This window comes from Calonectris borealis, chromosome 7 (genome assembly GCF_964195595.1).
Source record: "Calonectris borealis chromosome 7, bCalBor7.hap1.2, whole genome shotgun sequence".
Lineage (NCBI taxonomy): Eukaryota > Metazoa > Chordata > Aves > Procellariiformes > Procellariidae > Calonectris > Calonectris borealis.
Window position 1 is genome coordinate 3,798,890 of NC_134318.1, and position 24,003 is coordinate 3,822,892.

The following is a 24,003-nucleotide window of genomic DNA, read 5'->3' on the forward strand; positions in this document are numbered from 1 at the left end:
ACTGGGAGGGGAGGTATTGATATGGGGTTAACTGGGAATATTGTAGTTGTTTTATGAAAATAATGATGATGTTTTGAAAAAATGGAGCTACTCATAAAAACAGGATAGAAACCAAATTAAAGTCTGTAAGTGTCCCCCGAAGGCAAGGCCTTGCTAGAGCTGTTTTAAGCATACGGATGCGTGGCCATGAGCTGAAGGGTTGCCTGTGGAAACGTGGGATATTCCTGCCCTCCAGTGGAAGTATGGGAAAGTGCCTTTCAGAAGTTGTCTCAGCTGGAAAACGGATGGGAGCCCGCAACAGGATGCTAAGAAACTTCCAGGAAACTCACGGCGTTTGATCCGACGTCCCTTGAATTACCATTGGTGTTTCTCAGCAGAGCCCCTTGGTCCCCTCTAGGTTCACCTGCCCATATGTGCTGGTTCACCCACCGCTACCTTTACTCAAATTTTCCAAATCTGGGGCACTGAACCACGTAGATGATGTGTAGGCAGTGACATTTCAGTGTTGCGGTATGGGAGCGTGGCTTGGAGGTGTGTTTTGGGGAGCACCCAACCACGTAAGTCATGTTCAGCTCCTGGGATGCCGTGAGCCCCTCTCCAAAATGAGCTGAGGGGTGTTAGGAAATATTTTCCTCCATTAGAAGAGTGGCAAATGAGTTGTTGAACTGCTGTGACGTGAGGAGTTTTGAGCCTTCCAGCTTCCTGGTATTCCCCAAATGAGACGACTTGCATCACTTTTCAAGCCAAGGAGTCATCTGCAGTAGAAAAACTTGGGGGTTAGGGTGGTTTGTTTGGTTTCTTTTTTTTTCCCCTCTCTCTAATTAGCACATGATAATATTCCAATGTTGACAAAGCGCTTGGTAGTTTTCTCATGTGGTGAATTTAGGATTAGCATCAGTGAATAAGTGAGAACTCTGCTTTTTCCTGATGTTAGCCACCATGTGTTAACTAATGTCTGATAAAAACTTCCTTTTATCTAGTCAAGACAAGTCGTAAGATTGAACAGCTCCTCTCTCACCATGTAGAACACAAACAGGCTTCCAGATCAGGCACCAGGCACTGTGAAACACAACTCTGGTTTTTTTTTAATGCTATTACACATTACAAACAGGGGCCTTGAGCTTCTCAATTTATTCCAGTTATATAGCTACATTGGAAGTGCCGATACCGGAGTGGCCTCACTGCATCAAGGTGTAGCTAACCCCGTATCCTCTCTCTGACCGTGCCCAACAGCAGGAATTTAGGAAGGAGAATAAGAGCAAAGAGATGCTTATTGATTTGTGATCCACCAGCCTCCAGCGATTTGGGACTCAGGGACGTCCTGCATATAGGCGCTGTCGATATATTTAGTAGCCCTTGGTGGGTTTTTTTTCCCCTGAATCTACTTAGCTGCTTTCCATGGCACACCCAAGTTTTAGACCTTTGTCATCTCCTACCTGAGTTGTCTTTTCCCCAGGAAGAAGCCCCTAACGCAGTCGTTCCTGCAACAGAAACCAATCCAGACCTGTGCTCCTTACCATCGCGCTTCTCGGCACCTTTTCCAGTTCTACTCTGTAGGTTTTGAGATGGGAGGGGAGGTAAAGGTGGACGAATCATGTCCATGCATGTGTCAGATGAGGACTTTTTTTCCCTGATGTTCATCACTGCATTTCTACAGGATTTCAAGTGAATGTATGATCTTGTCCCTTGGTATCTTTAAGTCCTTGTGCAATTTTTCACCTTGGGCTTTTGTTTGCTATGTTTGGTGATTTAATATCCTTGCTCAGTGTTGTCATTTTATTTATTCCCCCCTTTTACAGATCGTCTATAAAGATGTTGAGCAGGAAAGATTTGAGCAGTGTTGGCCCCCATCCGTTAGGAAAACCAGCCATTTATTACTCTCTGCTGTTTCCTATTTTTAACCTGTTTTTAATCAATGCAAAGACCTTTCCTCTTATCTCACGGCAGCTTAATTTTTCTAACAGCCTTTCAAACCTTGTCAAATGCCTTTTGGAAATCCAAGCCAACTGTATCGGCCAGATCTCTCCTGCCCATGTGCCTGTCGCCTCCTTCAAAGAACTCCAGTAGACTTGTGAAGCGTGTTGGCTCTTCCCCAAAGAAGTCAGATTTATCCATGTGTCAACTAATTCTGTTAGGACAGATGTTGGGCTTAGTCAAGTACAGCGCTCTGGATCACGTCAAAAAGCCACTTCCATCCCTCGGCGAGCAGAGCTGGTTACAAACCACAGTTAGTAGTTCACCTTGAGTTCACGCAGAAGTGCTGGGTGAACACCATCTGGGCCTGGAGATGGGTTAACGTTCGTTTGGTCGACTTCGGTCCCCTACTGACACTTCAGTTGGAGGCGGTTACTCTGGTGATGCCCCTGGGAAGGAAGATTGCGGTGGGAGGATCTCCCCAAGATCTTCCATGTTGAACCTAGGGGTAAAAAGGGCACTGAGCTTTTCTCACATGGCTTTGTTCTTCTCAGTGGGCTCTTTCTAGAGCATGAGCCTCTGGAGACCCTACAGCCTACGGTCAGGCTCCTTGCTGCTGCTGTGATTGAGAAGGATTTATTATTTGTTTTTAAGCCTTTTGAAGTTGTTACTTGCATTATTTTTTTTTTTTTTTTGTCCTGCCTTATGGTGTTTTTCCTTTCAACCGGACAGGGTTTGATTCTTTTTTTCTTTTCTCTTTATTGATTTGTTTGAAACCGCTTCATATTTGAAGGATGCCTTCTCGCTTTTAATGTACTGTCTCATCCTGCTGTTCAGCCACACCAACTTCCTTTTGACCTATCCTAGGTCCACATTTGATAGATGGTATGTTTGCTATACGCTTCCAGATACCTACGTGCTGCTGCTAAGATTTAATTCTCCTAATCAGCTTTTGGAGCTACTCTTTGAATCCCCTTTTTGAATTTTTAAGTGCAAGAGTGGTGCTTTTATTTTAAACGTCTTTTCAGGCCTCCAGCCGTGTTAAATCTCAATACATCATGGTTTCTGCTACAGGGAGGTTCTTCAGTGGTAGTACTTTGAAATGGGTCTTGCATATCATTTGGCATCAAGTCACAACTTTTCTTTGTTCTTGGGCCACCTGATTAGCGATCTCCTAAAATAATCATTAATTGTGCCTAAAAATGTAGGCTTGGCAGATAGCATATCTGGAGTTTGTTGCGCACTCATGCTGGGTGTCTTGTCTCTGCTGAGGTCTTGTCGGAGCTCCTTCAGCAGATCACAGCCACTCTTGCCTGTCTGCCGGGCGGGCAGTAATCTCATCCTAATACTCTCCTTCCCTGTTTAGACTGGAATTTCCATCTACAGATGATCTACGTGACTTGATAATTTGATCCATTAACCTGATTTAACACAACAAATAACTCTTTCTTTAGGACAGGCTATTTGGTGTAGCCTTCACGTTTCCAGCGTCTTCTGTAGCTGCTATTATGTCATCCCAGCGATGGTCATTTCATGCCTCCTATACGTTTGCTATGCCATAGCCGTGTTGAGAGCTAGACCCTCTAGATCTCCCATTCTTATTTCTTAGACCTTTCTTAGATGTTTGTGGGATGGTGCACGCACAGTTGCTTTGGTTTTTCAGTTTCTCTGGATTTTCTTTAAATTGGGCCTTTGTTTTGATGCTGTTTCTTGACTTTTGCCAGATCCTGGCCTTCGTTATCTGTGTAGATTTGTTAAGCTCCAGGGGAAAGTTTCTGCCTCTGCAGAGTCTCTCCCACGTGGAGCCAAAAGGACCTGCATGGCCCAAGACATTGATTTTGCTTTCGAAAGCAATACTCACACAAGAAAGCAAAATCTTAGCAGATAAGTCAAATTAAAAGCGGGTTTAACACAGGGTGATACCGGGATGGGGTTGGTTATGTGGAACCCAGTTTCACTGATCTCTTCCCACAGTTTCATCTGCCTGCCAGAATAAACAAGCGGAGCGAAAAACCTCGCTTTGTGTGCACACGTACTTGCTTTGTAAGGAAAAATCTGCTTCCTGCCTGCTCCCACTTTTTCGGTAGGATTTTATGTAATATTCCCCTCCTCCCCGCCTTCCCCTTATATGTCACCTTTTTTTTTTTTTCAAAGTAAATTAGGATGAAACATGCCGGATGCAACAACTTCCACCAGCAGTCCCGGCATGGCTGGAGCGCTTCGATGCTGGCCAAAGGAATAAAAGCTTGAGGGTTTTGCAGTAACGCTTTGGGAAGTTTAGTCCGGCGACCCCAGTGCAATTAGTAGCTGTCGCTGATGATCTGCGGGCACTTTGGGGGAGCCACTGGATTAAGAGAACATCATTGACCCATCTGCTACAGCAACATCTCCAGGTCCTATCACACACAGGTCTGCTTGAGAGTTTGGAAGAGGCTGCAGGGAACATTGTAGAAATGTCTCTGGGCAGCCCTTGGAGAAGGGACGCCAGTTCACTCAAGGTAGACCTCTACTCCTTCGTAGCGGTCAAGCTGGAAGTCATCTAGCAAGAGATTTTTTTCCTAGAGGATTAGGGCCGTTTGAAAAAAGAAACGAGGGCGAAACATAGCACGCGCTGTTGTCTGAAGCCGGTGGGACTTGAACAAACGTGCAATAAGTAGCGACCGCGGTGAGTTGGACAAATAAGTATGTCTAACATCAGCGATATATCGATCTGTTCTCCACATTCTTTAAAAAAATCTAAGAAAACTGCAGCCGAGTCTTTCTAATCGGAGCATTGCTGTTGCCATGGTGAGCGTTTACTTAGGCAGGCAACACAGTCCTGCGTTAAGGCTGGAGGCAAAAGGGCCGTTTAGTGTTTATGTGCTTAGATGAGCAGATTTGGAGTTCATGGGATCTAATTAGCAGTTTGCAATTAGATCATCAGATTTTTGTAAAATAGAAGAGCGACGAGCAGAACTAACTGTGATTTGAGCGATTTCAAGCTTTAATTAGACTGAATTTTCCTTGAGATCGCATCTCATTTTCCAAGGTTGTGACGTGGCCATGGCTCTTCCCCGGTGACTCCCGACAAGTTGCCTTAAGATAACTTGAGTGTCCTTCTGTGGTACGCAGTGGCACACTTGATCCAAGTTTGGTAGCTGGGATCTGTTGACATTAGAGAGGTCAGTTGGAGTTTTCATGTGAAGTGGTTTTTTCCTGGGTACTTCTCATAAGCATGGGTTTTCCTTGGTGTTTTCCAAAGGAAAAAGTAAGGGGTCTGTAGGTATCTCCTCTGAAGTCAGTCGGAAAGGTGAAAGGAAAAACCCTCGATGCCTTATCTTCCAAATATATTTTCTTGTCTACGGATCCAAACTGTTAAATTCAGAACTAATAAGGAGAATAGAGGGAAGTGAATGGATTGTCTCCTTCCTTACCATAATACTTTTTTTTTTTTTTTCTTCTAAATGATTCAAGGAGAGTTAGCATCAGGGACAAACGCGCATGCACCCAAGGCGTGTTTATTTTTCACTGGTTTTGTATTACTTTAAAAGTTAGGCTTTGAGTGCTACAAGAGACTTCAGAATCACGGAATATACCCAAATTATAGCTGATTGAGCTGGTGAATTTAGCTGGGGATTTAAACCCGAATTTTCTCTCAGTAGCAACCCATGATTTAGGAAGGTAAAACAGGAATTAATATGCTATAAGTCCCTGGCAGTTCTTCAAGGAACTGCATTTGACTCCAGCCGCGTCACCCTGCCGTGGGTTGTTAGATGTTGTGCTGCAATCCAACGACATAAATCTAATATTTTATTCTGAAACGTTGCTTATTCATACTAGCGTTAGCATGTGAGGAGAGAAATGTGCCAAGAAGGCCATTAAGGCATAATACTGCGGGGCGCTGGCATGGCAAAAATAAAAAAGCCAAGTGAAGTGCATTACGCTCAGTTTATTCCCATCAGCCAGGCGGAAGAGCTTTCTCTTTACGATGCATGTGTCTCAGAGCACGGTAAAGGTTTCTTTGCAATTTGATCCTTACCCCACACTTCTGTTGTAATGAGCACGGGAAAAAAGAAGGAAAAAAAAAAAAAAAAAACAGCCAAAAAACCAACAGCTTTCTTGGAAGTAGGGATGGGGTGGCCAGGACATGAAACTCAGCGGACTACAGTGAGCTAAAGCATATCATAGCTACCTTTTATCTAGTGGGTGTCGTTTTTCAACTGAATATCCTTAAAAAACTCACCATAAAACTCAAAAAAACCAGTACTGCATACCTGCTGGCATCGAAACGTGATGATATTGGGGTGTGTGTAGAGGGAGGATAGTCAACCAGTATTTCTTCCACCCAGCAACTGTGACGATACCCATTGCCCAAGGAAAACTGGTAGGGATTTTTCTAACAAAAGCGTTGAATTGTCAACAAGGAAATGCTTTACAGAAATACGTGATTTTGGCTTGAGTTTATTTGGGGAAAAAAGATGTTGACAAATAACATTTTTAAATGATCTTTTATATTTGACGTTATTTTCACTGAAGTGAGATGAAGATGTCAAGGTCAGAGTGTGGTGTTTGAGGTGCTGTAAAAAATCATTTCCTTCCCTTAGAATTTTGGGTTGTGTGGAATTTCAGCTTGCGTTGCTGCTTGTCTTGGAGTGGGAAAGTTATTCATGTTTTATTTTTCCACTGTCACCAGTGAGTTTCCCACCCAGCACGCCATACACAATAGTGCTATCAGCAACTAGTTTGGGTTCAATCCCTCGCTGCTGAGCCAAGACACAGATGCAATACCCTGGCAATGAGGCAGTTTCTTTAGTCTCCAGCTAGCAACAGCCAGAGTTTAAAAAAAAAAAAAGGAAAAAAGGAAGGAAAAAAAGAAACAATCCCCCTCCTTAAGCAATATCTTTTAATACTGTACAGAACAGGAAACACCACCAGAGGAAGGAATACTCCACATCCTCCCTCCGCCCCTTTTAATTAAAATCGATTAAAGTCTTGTTTTTGTAAGGCAGTCTATCCTGTAGAGTATCTTGTTTGAACTATTTCAGGACGTTCTCGACATTATAGGCGTTATTACAAAAGCGCAAATGTTATTTTAACCAAAGCTGAAACCGGGACTTCCCGAAGCGGGACCCTGAGAGAGGGTCCCGTTGGAAGCATCAGGCTCTTTCGTTAGGAGCTGACGGAGAAGCCTGTGCACCTAGGAAAGAAAAGACGCATTTCCGTGATGACCTCCCTTTGAGTTCCAGTGAAAACCAGGGACCCAGTTCCCTCAACCCCATCCTGATAGCCTTGTGCTCTGTTGAAAGCACTCTGCTTCATACCTGGACGGCATCATCGCCCCCCGCTCAGCTGGCATTTTATATCCCGGGTTGTTTGGTTCTTCCACCAAAATTTTGGCTTGTTTCTGGCACGTGAGCGTTGCGTGGGTGCAGGCAGTCAAAATGCACCCACATTTACACAAGGTGTCTGCTCGGATTGGAGAAAGAAGGGGCTGTTCTGAGCAGTTTGACTGGGAGCTTAGGTACATGGGAGCAGCCGTGCGTTTTAAAGGGAGTGATGCATTTCCCCGTGTTACAAGAGGAGAGGATCCCGCAGCAAACATCTGAAAAAAAGGTGAAATTTGGATTTTAGGGTTTTTTTTTTTTCCTAATAAAGTTGCTCCCTGCACGTCCTGTGTCCAGATAAGGTCCCACTGCGGTGCTCGTACTCTTGCTAGGCGGAAGGTACAGAACCTAATAGGCATAAGTTGTTTAATAAGGTATTACCAATCTCTTGACGCATTTAGGAGTTGAACAATATTAGACTTTTTAAAGAGCCTGGATGATGAGAAGGTCTTTCTGAGCTGTTTTAACTGACTGTGTTTGAGTGCGTTCAATTACATTTCTCGGTGAAGTTGGTCTCCGTGCAATAGCAAGTCTTCAAAGCCCCATAATTCAAACAGATCTTCCGTTTGCTTAACTGCTGAAACAACTAACGATGAGCACAGTTTATTATAACAGCATAATAGCATGTTCACGTTGCTGAGTTCTAATTGAAAAATAATGTGCTTTTAAAATAAGGGGGAAAAAATGACTTCTCTGTTAGTTTTTTAACTTTATGTTTTTAATTTCAGATCTCCTTCCCCTTCCAGAGGAAGTTAGAGATGCCATAGCTTTAAAGTCTGTTTTAGCTGCCACTCAAATGTTCACTTTCTGTAAGAAAATCTAAACCAGGAGGTATGCTATTTCTCCTGATGTGAAGGTCATGAAAGGCAAGTACGCTGCGAGTTCAAGCGCTGGTGGGTCCGAGAGAAAATCCCAGCCCCGACAACATGAACTTGAAAAGAAAGACAGCCTTTCTTTTCGATGCAATGGTCCGTGCAGCCGTAGCTTTCGATTGCATCGTCGCCACTAGCGCATTGCTTTTACAAATCCAAACGAAATCTCTCTTGATTTGGATTTTCAGTCGGAGGTGTAAGATGTAGAAGGAAGTGGTAGCAGCTAAATCGGGAGTTAAAGCCACTGCACTGCTGACCTCAGAAGGATGGTCTGGAAGAAGGAGACCTGAACTAAGGAAAAGCTAGGTTATTCGTTACCATACTTTCTCCCTATATCTATCTATCTACAGCTACATGGAGATAGATCGATATACGGCTCTTACGTTTTCGGTGTTGTTTGCAATTAGAAAAAATGGAAGAGTAGAAGATGAGTTCGATGTTCTCCTCCTTGGTGTCCCTCGGTGCAGGGCAGCAAATGCTCGTCCGCAAATAAATCCTCTCTAACAAGTCTGTGGGTGACATTGCAGCACCCGTCCCTCCCAGGAAGGGGTTAGCATTAGGATAGCGAATACCAGGCAGAAATTATTTATGGGCATCAGTCCGTTGTCTCTGTGAAAGGGCAGAAAACCCCGTTTGGATTTAGGGCAATCGGATGTCACTGCTCCCTGGTGAAGACAACTCGGGGCCAGGTGGGCAACAGCGACCTTACTGCCGATGGGAGAAATCACAGTCGTCTTTGCCGGTACTTTTATCCAACAGCTCGGTGTCTTTGATCAGCGTCTTCCTGCTTTCACTGTCAATGGAGATGTCCCGGTACAATTTTGTGATCCTGTATTTGTGAACAAGCTAATAAATTGCGATAATGTGACAGAGCTTGAAATAAATTCAACTTTACTGTAACGTTACGCGATGGATAGTAAAAATAGGTAAAGAGCTGGTCTTTTTCTTGACATTTTTGTTCTTAGTGATGCCTGGAAGGGACATTTGAAAGTAAAAAGGTGCATTTGTGCGTCATGAGAGAGACGGACATCTGGTACCCAGAGGAAGAAACACAAAACGCAGGCATTTCCCATAGAGAGGGACAGCATTTAGGAAATATTTATTCTCTGCCTGACTAATTTTGTACTTTCAGCCAGTACAATTCCATGGAGACCTGAGAGTGCTTTTCACCTTGCAGGGTCAGACTCTTAGAGAGGTCTGATGAGCGTGTTATGGTCTTCCCCAACAGGGTTTTGGGTTCATACCCTCGGGGTGAATTTGTTGCTGCAGTCGTTTGTCAAGGGACATCTCCCCCCGCAAAGCGTACTGACCCAAACGGATCGATATCTGGAGGGAACGCTAGATAAGAAGGGTTTTGCACGCGGGGTGGGACCTCTGAGAGGATGAGTGGCAACGCACCATAAAGAAATACAGATTTGCTCTCAATGCCTCTCAAGAATTTGCTTTCAGACATTCCCAGGCTCTGGATCTTGCTGGTTGTATAAAATACACTGTCGCTGTGCCATGCTTCTGTCTGTTGCCTGAATGTGGCTAGATCTTCTGAGCCCCACTCAAACAGGGCGTAGTTGAAGGTAAGGATCTCGTGTGGGCATGACACGAGGTGCTTTTTATTTCGCTTTCACCCATATGACCATTCATAGATTTCCCTTTGTCCAAAATCACTCAGAAAGACGTGAACCTGAGCTTTTCGGAGTCATTTGAGCAGGCGGGGACGAGGGCTGGCTGGCGCGGAAGGGAAGGCACGGGAGCCCTGTCACCCATTTGCTGCATCTGCTCTTCCTTACATCGCTTTCAGATACCGAAGCCTCCTCGTTACATGAATTCGATCCATGTCCTCTGCCGCTTTTCATTCACGTTTGGAATTGCATCTCCCTTAATAGCATGAATCCAATCCAGAAAACCTGCCGTGACTTCAGGCAGGGAACAGCAGCCAGGTGCCATGAGCAGAGTAGACCCAGGCGGGTTGTTTTACTAGGGCTAAAATATATTAGGTTCGGGTCTATAGAAAAAATAGTCACAAAATTGAAGATTGGAGGTAATTTTTGCTTTCATTTATCACAAACTCATTTTTTTGAAGTGCAGCATCAGTTGAAGCAGCATCCTAAAAAGAAATCAGTTATATCTTAAGAATCAGAAGGAGAGGGACTCAGATAAATCTCTTACTTAGTGGACCCAGAAACAGGGTTTCCTTTTGTGATGTAATTTTTTCCCCACCCCACCTGCGGCTCTTAGGCTCATTGCACACGTGTTTTCTTGCAGGCTGGGTCTGATCATCACCATCCAAGTATTGCAACTCAAGTTATTCTGGTCTTTGCAAGAGATTCAGTATTTCTGTCTGCAGAAGTGTATTGCCTCTACGATGGGTGATATAGGGACCGGGCCAGCCAACTGAATATAAGGACGAGAAAATAGCGGTTAAACAAGCAGGTGTCTGTCACTGAGGAAGGCTGCGAAATTCTGTTTTTATCCACCCAAAATGGTTACGTTTGCTCTTATCAGGGAGTTGGTGGTTGGTTCCCATTTGGTTGCAATTTACGTCTAGTTGGCAGCGCGCAGGTGGAAGGAAGCCAAGTTTTCTATCCAGATGACAGTTTGGTAACAGATGTCTAATGTTTCCCAACACATTTAGCTCACGTGATAGGAATCGTGAGCTAGTTTAGCAAAGCTGAGCAGTTGGGTAACTGCAAACCTTTGCTCCTCGCATTTTCCCATTTATCCTTTTTAGCTGCCTACGTAAGGTGAGTCTCTTTTTTTTTTTTTTTTTTATTTGTAGTTTTGGGAGGAAAAGCTTGAAATGTGTTTTGGAGTAATTGTTGTCCTAGGAGGCAATCACTCATTTAAAGGATTGGGAACCTCCAGCAGTGCAATAAGCCACATGTTTTCCTCTCCCGATCTGCGTAACAGGCATTGCCCAAATGCTTGGGCTGTGGCTCCCGCGCTGCTGTTTCAAAGTAATGGGACACGTGGACGATGATGGTATTTACTCCTGATCCCCCCGATGACTCTGGTTTCTTGCATGTGATGCCTGTCCGTGCCGAAGAGGAGGCTGAATCGAGGCATTTTAATTAGAGACTCCTTAAGACTATGTGCTCTATTTGGAATGAGGGAAAGAAATGCTGGTCCCAAGCCCCAACTCTTCCAGAGGCGGCACTGATACTCGTTAGGGAAAGCCCGTCGTTTGAGTGAGATTTCAGTAGGTACCTCTGGCGTTCAGATATGCAAGAAACCTTGGAGAAGAGCTTGGGAGATTGCGCAGGACGCTGGTGTTTGACCTAGATCGGAGCATTTCCCCCTCCGTAATGTTCTCTGCCATCCCCTATGGAGAAGATACCTCTCCTCTTAGCTGCAGGAGTGGACTGTGAGCTCTGGCAGGGTTGGTTTGGGAGGGTAGGTGACAAAACCCAGTTTCAATAAGCAAAAAAAGTCCCATTCGGAGTGCATGGGGAGTTGATACCTGGCCTCCCACAAGCTCTTGTGAAAATCTCAGCCTTAATTTTAAAAGCTCTCTATTAAAGAACAGACTTTTTGTTGTTTCTCCCTATTTGGATGACACGTTCTCAATATCTTTTCTTTTTGTGCACTTCCAGCTATGATTTTCCAGGTGTTTTGGCCTGTGATAGCTGGGGCAAGAAGCGCAATTACCAAAATAGCCGGAGAAGGGCTCTTTCTTAATTATGTCTAATTCAACGGGAGTCAGAAAACCCCAGAAATCTCAGAATAGAAAGTTTGAGCCTTGCACCCGCCTTGCTCCAGAACGTCACTGAACGTGGGTGTGGTGCGGATCAGCATTCACGCCTCCGGGCTTGCCCGAGGTGTCTTCCCCATTCACCTCTCATCTCTTAATGTAGGAACTTAAATCACCAACTCTTCCAGAGGTCAAAAAATCATTTTCTTGTTTGAAAAATCTCAGAGCCCCGGCATACGGCTGCGTATTTAGAATATAATTGCCTTTCTCATTAGACTGCTAAGTACCAGATGGGAAGAGGCTGTGGCATCTGCAAAGTGGTACCCAGAAGAAATACTCCCTGACCTGGCAGAACGTATTTTTCCCACAGAGTGCTGAGTTATTTCCAGGGCATCTTGCACAAGCGTGGTCAAACTGTCTCTACCATTCATCCCATCTCTGTTATATTCCCAGGGAATATCCGAAGCGTCCTCCCCGGTGCCTGAGCATAGCAGATTTCTTCAACCTGGTCCAGAACCGAACATTTTCCTACAGACACACCGATATTAATTTTTAAACTACTTCTGTACTACTTCCCAGTGCCTCGAAAGGGTCCCTTTTCTTTTGGAGGTGATAAAATTAAGACATCACATATGTTTTTCACTATAATTTTGTCGAGCAAGGAGCACACGCTGCAAAAATCTTGGAGTTTCTGTTTAGGGAGCGGCATGCTCAAATGAAGGAAGTTGAAGGACAGAAGTTTAATTCATACTCTAAACTTCAGGATGAGGATTACGCCCTGATTCTGATTTAGCAGATGGCTTGGGGATATTTGCATTTCAGTCTTTTTAGTTAAAAGTGACTGAAGAGATTTATTCTTAAGTTTTGCAGGGCTGAAGTGCATAACTCCCGTTAGTTTATAGCATTTTGATTTGAAAGTGGCCTTTGACCTTTGCGGCTGGCAATAACACAGAATTCAGATGTGACCGTTGTTACTAAGCATGTGAAGGGCTGGCTTGCTTGATTTTACACACGTTTTGGTTTCACTCTGTATTTTGGGGTTTTGGATGCCTGTTGCACAGTATGTAGAAAACTGCATCCAATTTGTTTTATATGCTTCATTGCACTTGTATGTACTAACTACGCATAAGCAGTCTGTCAAAGAGCATTAGCCAAGAGATTTCAAAAAGCAATCACAGTAATGCTGCAAGTACATTTTTTAAGCACAATAATAAAGGAACACTTGTGTTTTTTTACTTTAAAAGCCATCAGCAGAGCTTTTGGCTTCTGCGACTCGACACACAAAACGATGAAGAAGTTGGGACTGGAGCGGCAGATCCCATCTCCCATCGAACCGAGGGATTTTCGGGAGAATTGGTGGAATTTGCAGGGGCTGGGACTATGGTCCTGCCTGCCTTGCCAGCACCGTGCCATGTCTTACCTAGTTTTTGTCCTCTCACATAATTTTTGTCGGACTTGGCCGTCTTGGGAGTTGGACTAGATGATCTTTCAAGGTCCCTTCCAACCCAAACCATTCTATGTTTCTTTCAGGATAAGAGGTATTATAGGGAAAAAAGCATTTCCCCTCTCTGTCCCGTATGTTTTTGGAGACCCTAACCCTTCTGACAGACTGCTCTTTGGCATCTCTCATCCCCTGCTTGCTCAGCATTGAGAAACCCTCACCAGTTGCCCAGGGGAGAGGACGGGGTAGCTGGTCCCCTGCCTCCCTGGGAGCACAAGGTGGCTTCCTTCCGCGTTTTCTTTCCTGCCTCCTTCCACCAAGAAGGGAGGCTCCCAAGCCTCGGGCAAAGGTAATGCAAGGCTTCTTCACCTGAAGTTTTGCATCCGTTGTTTGCCTGTTGGAGGGAAATTTTCCATGCTGGGATTTCATCTTCCTAGCAATTACAAATCGTTAAGGGTATTTAACAGGTCGGGAACGCGGAAGATAACTCATGTGCTGTCTATACCTTCATCATGAAAGCTAGACTCATCTCATTGCTCCGTCACCCCTAAAATGACGTGTCTGCTGTGATTTAGAAGGGAACGTATAAATATGTCTTTCCTTTAGCAGAAATTTTTAGTGACGGGTTTAGTCTGCACCTCGTGATGGGTATGAAGCGATGGATAAGCAGCTGTGTCACACAAGGTTATCCCAAGTTCGAAGCGGGCTCGGGACTGATTGGTTTCCAAAATCGGATGCGTCAGGCTGGTGTGGCCACAGGAGCAAGGTGACCGAGAAGATCTGGTGACAGTACAAATAATAAAGCAGAGCTTAAGCCATTTGTCGACAGCACCCCCAAGATAAAATTGCGCTTTCTTGCATTGGATTTGGGGCTTGATGATGTGACCTTTCACTTTTCTTGACACCTCTTTTTATTTTTCCCTTGTTACTCCAAAGTTTGGGGTTTTTTTGCTCTTTCTGCCCCTGTGTCGTTGCAGTTTTAAACAGACTCAAGAAGGTGGTTTGAAGGGAATAAGTCAGTAAATCAGTTCCATCCCATTATTGAATTAGAGACAGGCGTGATGGACAAGGTACATTAGAAAGGTAGATGGGTGGATACGTATATGTGACTGTGGCTAACACTACGATGTTTTATCTTTACGCTAGCGTTATCGTGCCCAAGTGAAGCATCCAGGTGAAACAGCGGATTACGGTCTGCCTGTTAATTGCAAGATATTATGGCTAAAATTAAGTACTGAAAACCAAGCCAACTCCCCCTTTACACCCTCCATGCCTCTCTCCACAATCCCGTCAGTGCTCTTTTCCCATACAAGTCTGTGTCACCAGCGGCCAAAGGTTGTACACGCACGGGGACTTCTCCGGCAGCTGAATGTCAAACTTTATTGAGTGGGTGGATCCTGTTCATCCATTTCCCCTCCGAGCCTTTCTAAAAATACCGTAAACCTTGTCAAGGAGCTATTTTAGAGGAATCATATTCATGAGGATAGTCATGGGAAGCTTATTTTGGCAGGCTCGCATGTGTTCGATTTGCATGCTTCCTTAGTCAAGGGCTTGGTGAACTTGTGAGCCAGTTGGACATGGGCTTAAGAGAGAGCATCTGGATTTTGGGACCTCCTGGGTTGGGACGTCTACTCCAAGTGAGTTTATAGGAGGAAAAGAAGTGAAGATATTCTTATAGGAACGTTGATATGTGACTGAAGTCATTCATTTCAGGCATTTGCACACCAGCCCGCAGCTTATCGGATCTGATTTCATAAAACCTGGCTGTGATTTCTCTCCAGGGACCTTAATGATCTTGCCACTTTCAATAAACGTTTATAGAAACTACTGCCAGCCTGTGGATAAGAGAACCTCCTATGAGAGACTTTATCTTCCAAAAATACTTAAAGACACCAAAAAAAAAAAACCACCCACGAGAAGATCAATAGAAAATGTCAAAATGTAGCGTTTGCTGGGTAGCTGGAGCTGAATTGCAGTACCAGACATTTGCATTGTAGGCATGCAGTAGGTATGTTTGCTTTTCTCACTTGGAAAACCGTGCGCGTCGGAGCGATGCTATAATTGGGACCAGCAAAACGATGAGTGTGAATAAAAGCAAACTGTAAGAGATAAGATGGAAATTAAGCAGGTAAAGGCTGTTCCACGCTCATGCCATTCGGGTACGGTATTGCACAGTACTCATGTTTGCACCTCTAAGAAATTTCCGTTTTTTCGCATAAAAAAATCCAGATACGAAGCCGAAGCTGCCTTCTTCGCCAACCTGAAACTGTCTGATTTCAACATCATTGACACCCTTGGAGTCGGAGGGTTTGGACGAGTTGAGCTGGTAGGTAACCTTTTCTTCTTTGAAGTTTGCGTGATGTCCTAAAATAAGTACCGTGTTATGAGTCTTTTGATTTTTCTTTGTTACTACACCCGAATAACTGGAACAAAATTATGTGATGGGATTGTATATTTTCTAATGGTTGAAGAAAGCTGAATTTCATTTTCCGGTAAATAAAAACGTACAAATAAATGCTTTGCAGTAACCAAGAAGAATTTATGTACTAGGTTGAGAGAGGAGCACACATCTTCTCTCTCCAAGCGGTCCCGTGTTTATGGCATTGATTGCCTTTTAAAAACAACCTGGAGCGTTGCGCGGCTGTTGAGTGCTAAGATTGAAAGAGCAACCTAAAATCTTACTTAGCCAAAACTGGAGTAACGGTACGATGTCTCTTCTAAGCAGTTTCTAATTCAGGTCTAGAGATAGATCTCCTTGGTTATCACAAAAGTTATAGATTCAATCTCTGAACTATGACAGCACTTCACAGAAAACTACTTATTTTTTGCAGAATTTTAGAGAAAGGCAAAAATCTGAGCTTGCTTTTTGCTCTGCTTGGATTTAGAGCTCTGTAGTCTTTTTTAAAACAAAGCCTGAGCGGGAGGAGACTGAAACGGCAGCCGGCGTGTGACCCGTTTGTAATATCATGTAAATACAAAAACTTAGAATAGAAAGAGCTTAGTTTACATCACAGTGCTGACCACGGAAGAGCTTCTGATACCAGACACCAGTACAGTATGTTAGGAACCCCTGTAAGGTAGGGGCAGAAAAGTGAACAGAGTTACTGCTGCCATCACGAAACGTCGGGGAAGTCCCCGCTCCGTAACCCTGCGGGAGCCAAACGCGCCTGTAGTGCTGGGATCTGGAAAAGTGGCAAAATGAAGTGTTTCGGTGATTATTTGTGACGTAACGGGTAAATTCTGTGTTAAAAGTGCGACTCGCTCTGCCATGTGGTTTATTTCTGCCTCTTCCTGTTTGGATGTATGTAAAATGGCGTGGAGGAGGGCACATCCATGAGAACGCTGGTCCTTTCCTGGGGTTTGGTTTTTTTATTATTTATTTATTTGATATTAGCAACTGTTGTTCTGGAAGACAGTCACAAGAGCTCACGCGTAGCCTGGGAAGGCTCTCCTTGCCCCGCTCCTTCTATAGTCATCTGCCCCGGAGGATGCTTTAGAGCAGGACGTTAATTCGGGTTGCGCTCAACCTCCCTTTTGAAGGCCCTTCCCCCTCTGTTGACAACAGCACAAAGCTCAGGAGATTTGTCTCCTAAATTAACATCACCGCTGGCTTCACCGCCCCCCCAGTTTGGGGCTTGTTTTGAATCTTGTGGAGGACCTTGTGAGGTTTGTTTTCATTTTTAAGGCTTTCTTGATGCATGCTGTCAAGCTTTGAAGACTTCAGGGTGTTCTGGGAAGGTGCATGAGTTTGTCTTCATGAGGGGTTGTTTATGGGATCCTCAAACCACACAGGTGCGAAAACGAATTGGACTGTGCTGTTGATGGCCACGGGCCAGTCCTCTACCTCTGGCTGTTCACAGAGGTAATTTGGAAGCTTTAAGATGTTGACAAAAACCAAATCTTACCGATGCGTGACGCTTGGCCAGGCGTGAGGAAGAGCAGGAGTGGACATGCTCTGTCGCTGCGACGTATCAGATCGCAGTCAGGTAGAAATATTGAGGTCTTAGGAGATGTTCAAATCTCAGAAGCCTCCAAGAAGCCCTGGTGCTGCCTACGCAGCCTGCAGAAGGCTACTGATGGGAGAGATGTTTCCGTCGTCTCGTAGGGGTTTTCTTCAGGGGTGGGTGCCCCTCTCCTAAGCAGGAAAATGCTGGTTAAGGTCATTTTCTGTAGTTCTTCAATAATACTGAATTACACACAGAAGGATACAAGATATTTAAAAGTTTAGCTTAACACTCCAGATTTTATTATTTTTCTTTACCATGGAGGGAAATTTTGTTATTAAAACAAGAAAATACTCTTTTTGTCGAACCTGAGCCTAGAATTGCTACCTCTTGCTTCTAGCTTCTCCATGAAAATTGCGTTTTATAATTTAAGGCTAAAAAATGAACTAACGCAAAATGCGTCGGAGGAATTGACGCTTTCGCTGCCTGCGTGTGTTACGGTAGCCTGCTGGTGCACAGCAGCGTTGACATTTGTTCCTGGAAAACATTCACATTTTTGTGTTTTCCAAGAGTAAAATTGATCAAATAAATAAAGTACATTGCAAAGAAGAAGATTTTTATAGCTTAACCTCGGCCGCTGTGGGCCGGCCCCCCCAGGGCATCTCCGTATCCTTCAAGAGGGCAAGTGGTGGTGTCTGGTTGGAAACCGGAATGTCTCAGGCTTAGTTTGGGTCTTGCTGGCCAGGAAGGAATAACGCTCCGTTTAAAGGCTGCGTTTTAATTTCCAGCTGTGGTTTGTATCAATATATGCTGGTTTTCCAGACACCTCTGTGAATGCTGCCTGTTTGGAGAGGTCACCCCTTCAATGCATGCGTACACAAGTACATGGCTTTTAGGCGAGACAGCCTAAAATTCAAATAATTTTCAATTCTATGGAGAAAATGTCTTTTTTTTTGTCTTGCTTTTCCACGTAGTTTTATTTTTTGTATGTCAAGAGACATTTCCAGCAGATTTGCATGGGTGGTGTACATAGTTTGCTCGGGTTTTTGATGGCTACCTGATGCCTCTTGCAACATGCCTTGTCCTTATGGATGCTGTTCTCCTTCTCCATCCCCAACTGGACTATGTGGTCAGCTTTTATCCAGGCTTCTCTCGAGGAGAGAAACCGGCTGAGTAGCGGCTGTGCTATTTTAGTCGGGGACCAGCTCTGCCGCTGGAACGAGAGCAAATAAAGGCTTTTGTTCACTTCCAGCAGGACCTGTGTGATCCTCAATGTTTGAAAAGCAAACAGGCGGGTTGGAGAGACCACAGCCTGCCCAGGGCCGGCCAGTGCCACATTCCTAGGACAACCCTCCCGCATTTCGGAGGGCTGCCAAGTAGGTGCAAGCTGCTCCGGGACGCGTCTCGCCCAGCTGGTGGACACCTCCCTTAGCAGGGCAGAAAGAAAACAGTAGGAGTGGACTTGTTGGTTTTTAATAGCACGGATTAACAGACGCATCCACTATTTTTTGCAATTCAGCTTCTCAGCGCTGTGGCAGTTGAGCATCTTCCGTGTCGGGATCCAGGTGCCTCAATAATACGTTGGAACAGGGAATGAGGATGTCATCTCGGGTTCATATCCCACCAAGCACTGCTTTGCAGAGGACAGGGATGTAGGTCAGGTGTCCTCAGCCTTCGTAAATCATCTCTCCTGAACTTTATCGCTCTTGTCTTTCTTCTTTAATTTCCTTTTAATTTAAGTAAGTCCTGTGTTTCTAATCGTCTGCCCCAGGTCAGTTATTTTGGATTTAAATCAAGATTATTTTAGACAGCTCTGAAATAAACGTATTGAGTATCTGAACGTACGGGGTTAGAGTCATTATTGCTGTGAAATCAGTTCGGGTAGGTGACGGCTGAGCACAGGTAGACTGAAAATCAGGTCCACGCCTGAAGACGTGCCTTTTTGTTATATTGATTGATGCAGTTATCACTTCCAGCCATCACCCAGAGATGGAGGAAGGAGAAGACTTTAACTCACTCCTGTCGTTATAAAATTGCAAAAGTAATATATTTTCTCCACACTCCGTCACAAGCTTGATTGAGACTTGGTTTCAGGGACATATTTGTTCACTTCTCAGTACAGGTACACCAGTGAAAACCTATAGACTTACCCACCGTCCCTGCACGTACGCAAGCTTGGAGGGAGCTGTGCCTTTTGCCCTCCTGTGGGTAACATATGGCTTGGGACATCCCGAAGGCAGCAGGCGACAGGCAGATTAAGGACAGGCTCAGTTTTTAGCCCTGACTTGACAAAACATGTAATCAGATTTTTTAACGTTCAGCAGTTTTGCGGAAGTCGGTGGCACTTACAGCACATATTTCAACCATATGGTCATTAAACCTCGCGCTGGAAGGCGCCTAAAGAGATCGTCATCCAGGCAGAGTCAGATATACCTAACCGCTTCTGACCGCTTTTCTCTAAGACGTTGAAGTCTTCAGGGAAGGAGGTTCCCGGGAAGGTTTTTCCTAATATTTAACATCTCCCTGCCGTAGCCTTGAAATACAAATACATACAACCCTTGAGGTTGCGTTCTGTGTATTTGAAGACCATTATGAGGTGAACCTGAAGAACTCTTCTCTTTAAAAGGATAAATGTGCTTCTTTTGAGCTTCACATCTAATTCGTGCTCTCTAGGCCTGGGACCATGCTTGTTCCTCAGTCTCCAGCTGGCTTTCACCTCTTTGGAGCGATGCCCAAACCAGGCACGTTAGTCCGACCTTGACCTTCCTCTGCTCAGGTAGAGCTGGACAACCCGGGGCAGCACTTTGCCTCTACTAAATGGTGTCCCCTATATTTCAAGTCATCACTTCAATTTGTAAGAATTAGTTCTCGCTCTTCTCAAAAGTCTCCCAGCCCTCTCTGGCTTGATTTTAATAGGTGCAAAGTTAATAATATTCATCTTATTTCATAATCCAAGCCGTTAATGAAAGTGTTTTATGGTGCCACATACTGGACAGACCCCCTTGAAGTCCTTTTGGCTTGACGGTGGCCACTAAAAGCTGAACTCTTTTACAATATGGAGATTAATAAAGACATACACATAAAAACGAAGCCTTAGTTTCAGCCACATTTTACTGGGCCTATACAAGACCTTTTTAAAATGGACAATACAGCATTTTTCATTTTTATTCGTGTTTTAAGAGAAATCTGGCCACAGATTATGAAGTGCAATCAAATTTATTATAGCCTCTAGCCTGTTTTGTAAACAAAACCATTAGTGAATTAATTAGATGGCGAGGAAAAAAAACGCCGTAATTGTCTTCCGACAGACTGACAGATGCATGATTCAGATATTTATTAGTGGAAATTTCCAATTGCATAGCTATCCTTTTGTTCCAGCTATTACGAAGCTTTCTGTTAGAAAGATCAGTCTTCTCTTTGAAATCCCTTAATTTTTATTTTTAATTGTCAGGAATCCTTTGGCCTCCTTCCTTTTGAAAGAATGGGCATTTTGGGCGTTGACAAGGCGAAGAAATTGAGATTTAAGTGAGGGGTTTGAAGATGGGGTACCTGAGTAAATCCCGCATTCATCTGACAACGAAACTAGTGCTGCTGAGCTGAGCGAAATGCTCGTTATGAAGAATTGGCCCTTTTTTTTCTCCTTCCCTTCTTAACTGTAAGGATGCTTAATTTTAAGGATACTGTCAGGTGGGGCTGGACCGCCGCAGAGATTTTTTTTTTATTTTTCCTTTGATTTTTAATTCCTCACGGAATTAAATACATCCTTTGTAGATGGAAACATATTCTCGGGCTTGTCTGTTGATGGAAAGGATGTTGTCAACGTTTGGAAAGATGAGATGCCGTTTGTAGCCCATGAAATATTGTCGGAGGCCGGATCAGGATATGAGCTGTCAAGCCGGAGGCTTCAGCTCCGGTTGGAGGCAGGAATAAGACGTAAAAATAGGTGCTATATTGCGGACAAAGCCAAACTCGGGAGCGGGGCCCAATCGCGTATGGGGTTGGAGAGTTTAGGTCCATCTGGTATTTTGAAGAAACCACAGCAGTGAGTTTTTCCATTTGGTTTCACATGTTTTAGCTATATAACCCTTCTTCTGCTATTTACTTTTTATTGGAATGATTTTATGCATGAAGCAGTTTACATTCCTGACTGCTTTTTAGCCTTTTCCTTCTAGACGTTTTTGAAAAATAATATTTACCTCTGGGCTTTATAGAAAGACACAAATTTTAATACATTTCCCAATGCCCTTGCTTATAAAAAGCTTAGTTGTGCATGTTGTCAAGCATTGAATATCAATTTTCAGTACAGGGATCAAAACATAGAATTACAGGTTTTTAGCACCGTTCAGTATTTGATTAAGCAACTGTAATTGTTAAATAGCTGAGGTTTTCTAAGGACTGTGCATTTTTTAGTGTATACTTTGGGATATTCGTAGAGTGTAATTTTGCAATTTCTTTTCCTGTAGAGTCCCGTAGCACTCCGATTGTGATATGATATTGAGTGCTTTCCCAACCAGTTGAATCTAGACTTCTTCAAAGAAAATCAGGTCACCGTCATGGACCCCTTCCACCCTGCTGCCCCCTTGTAATTAATTCTTGATTCATCCTTCAAAATTTCAGCCTACGGTATATCCTAAAGACTTAATTGTTACTCCATTATTTTTCTTTCCATCTTAGGTCTTTTTTTTTTTTTTTTAGTCTTGACTTATTTTCCAGTCTAACCCAGTCCAATCGCCACGGCTGTTCACACGCAGCGTGCAGCTAACCCACAGCTAACGTGGTGTTGAGAGGATGTAGTGAGAAGCACGCGTGTAATTTGGATACGCAAACCACAATTTCTCTCGACGCCTTGGGTCGGGAGAGCGGCTGAATCTGGCCCTAAGGACATGCTCAAAGTACCTTCAAAACCCTAACGGCGAGATCTGCGATACTGAGCACCACAGCAGGCTTTGAGGCATAAATACGAGCAAGGTATTCCCTCGCTTGCCTAAGAACAAGAAATGCTGGGAAGAAAGCGAGTTGTAAGGCAAAGAGTATTATGATGGGGAAATGTGTTTCATCCTGGAAGACCATAAATGTATTTAGTACTAATAGCACGCTGTTCTCTTCTGCTGGGGGAGGAGAAGTCGCCGCGTTGTTCGTGCAGCAGTTCAGCTGTTGGGATTAGGAGAGCTCGGCTTGCAAGCGCTGCGCTCAGCAACAGCTGCTGCTATTTTTGTTGGTTCGAATGCATCTAGCTGGGAAACGACGGAAAATAAAGGACCTTGGACATACCCAGCAGGCAAAAGCATTTGCACTTCAGTTCCCGAGCGCTGCGGTTGAGTCGGTTATTATTTAACGAAGATATTCACGTTTCTTGATAGCAGTGATTTGCGGCTCCGTTGTATCCGAATAAATACACATGTAGCAAAATGCCCAGCTAGCAAAAGCCCTTTGGAAAAGCGTCTTTGTCGTTATAGAGGTATTGCCGTGCCCACACGGGGAGTTCAGCGGGAGACGTGAGCAACAAGAAACTTGTCTGTGAGTCGTGGACACAAGAGTTCAAGAAAAGCTCCGAAAAGCTCACCGTTACTGCGTGTTTAAGAAAAAGCCACATCTCCAGAGTAAACGAAATACTTTTTACTTGCACAAACTCCGCTCCCTGTGTGTGTTCGCATTTAGCTGGGAGCCCGGCCAGCGCCCTTGAGGATCAGCAGAAAAGGCTCATGAGCAAGGGTTTTGTGAGCGCCGTGTCCAGACGCTGTGAAAATTCATGTTCAAATACCTCCGTTATATCAGCGAGAAGAAATCTGGAGATTTTTAAGTGGCAAACGCCATTCCAGTTGTAACCTCTATGTAGCTGCCAAAATGAAGGAAGGATAAACTATAAATATAAATATGTGTTCAGCTCCGCTTTCGTGCCCTTGGGTCTGTTGCTCTTTCATGGCTCCAGGGGTCTGCAGAGGGTACCATAGTGGCAAATATTATCTGCAGCAGCTCCCTGGAGAAAAAAACATAATTGTAGGGCTTCTTGGAAAACCCACGGCCAGGCAGGAGCTGTAACCCACAGGCACAACATCTGCGGTAAATGGGAATTCGGAAAATTGGGAGAGGTCCTTTACCGCCTTCTCCTAGAAGATCATGCAGGAATAGAAGACCAGACGTGAATGAGATAAGCGGAGTTAAAATAGCATATCCTCAGGCTAGGTATGGCACGGGGCAGGCACCTCACTAGCCTTCGCTGAAAAGAAATCCTTCTTTGGGGGATTCTTCTACATCCTGGTAAATATTTATCGACGTTTACAGATTCTCAAGGTCAGCTTGCATTGTATCAGTTCAGCTCTCACTGGACTTGCACGGAAATTGCTTACATGGCAGATTATATATAATACACATATATGATTTATAGTCAGTAGAGACAGAGAAAGAGGAAGGATGAGAAACATACAGGTACAGCCGTTTACTCTCTTTTTCCATCGAGGCCTGGGTTTTGTCTCATCAATATCCATTTTCCCAGAAAGTCTGAAAAAGCCCTAAGGTGTAAAACCATATTTATCTGTACGTGAATTATAGCCGTGGTTAAAAAAAAAAAAAATCAGGCCTAGAGCGCACTGTGTGTTTTGGACATTGCAGAAGTTTATACACCGTAAAGCAAAGCCACGCTTTTGGAGCAGTTCCAGCATTTTCATAGAAGCACGGGGAGCCCAGGAGAAGCCAGCTGAGGTCTAAGGAAACAAGGACTTGGAAAAGCAGGAGAGGTTGGCTCTCTTCTCTTTCTCTTGTCCTTCTCCTTCTTCTCCTTTCCATC

The 24,003-nt window shown here is 44.2% G+C and overlaps 1 protein-coding gene across 2 annotated transcripts in view; it reads left to right on the top strand.

Annotated features, from left to right (window-relative positions):
* The window catches only part of PRKG1 (protein kinase cGMP-dependent 1), a 513,502-nt gene that overhangs the window by 468,089 nt on the left and 21,410 nt on the right, over window positions 1-24,003 (top strand). For both annotated transcript variants that reach the window (XM_075154073.1, XM_075154072.1), the window contains exon 10: window positions 15,505-15,601. In XM_075154073.1, the coding sequence (XP_075010174.1) occupies window positions 15,505-15,601 (97 nt within the window). The remainder of the gene's footprint in view (window positions 1-15,504; window positions 15,602-24,003) is intronic.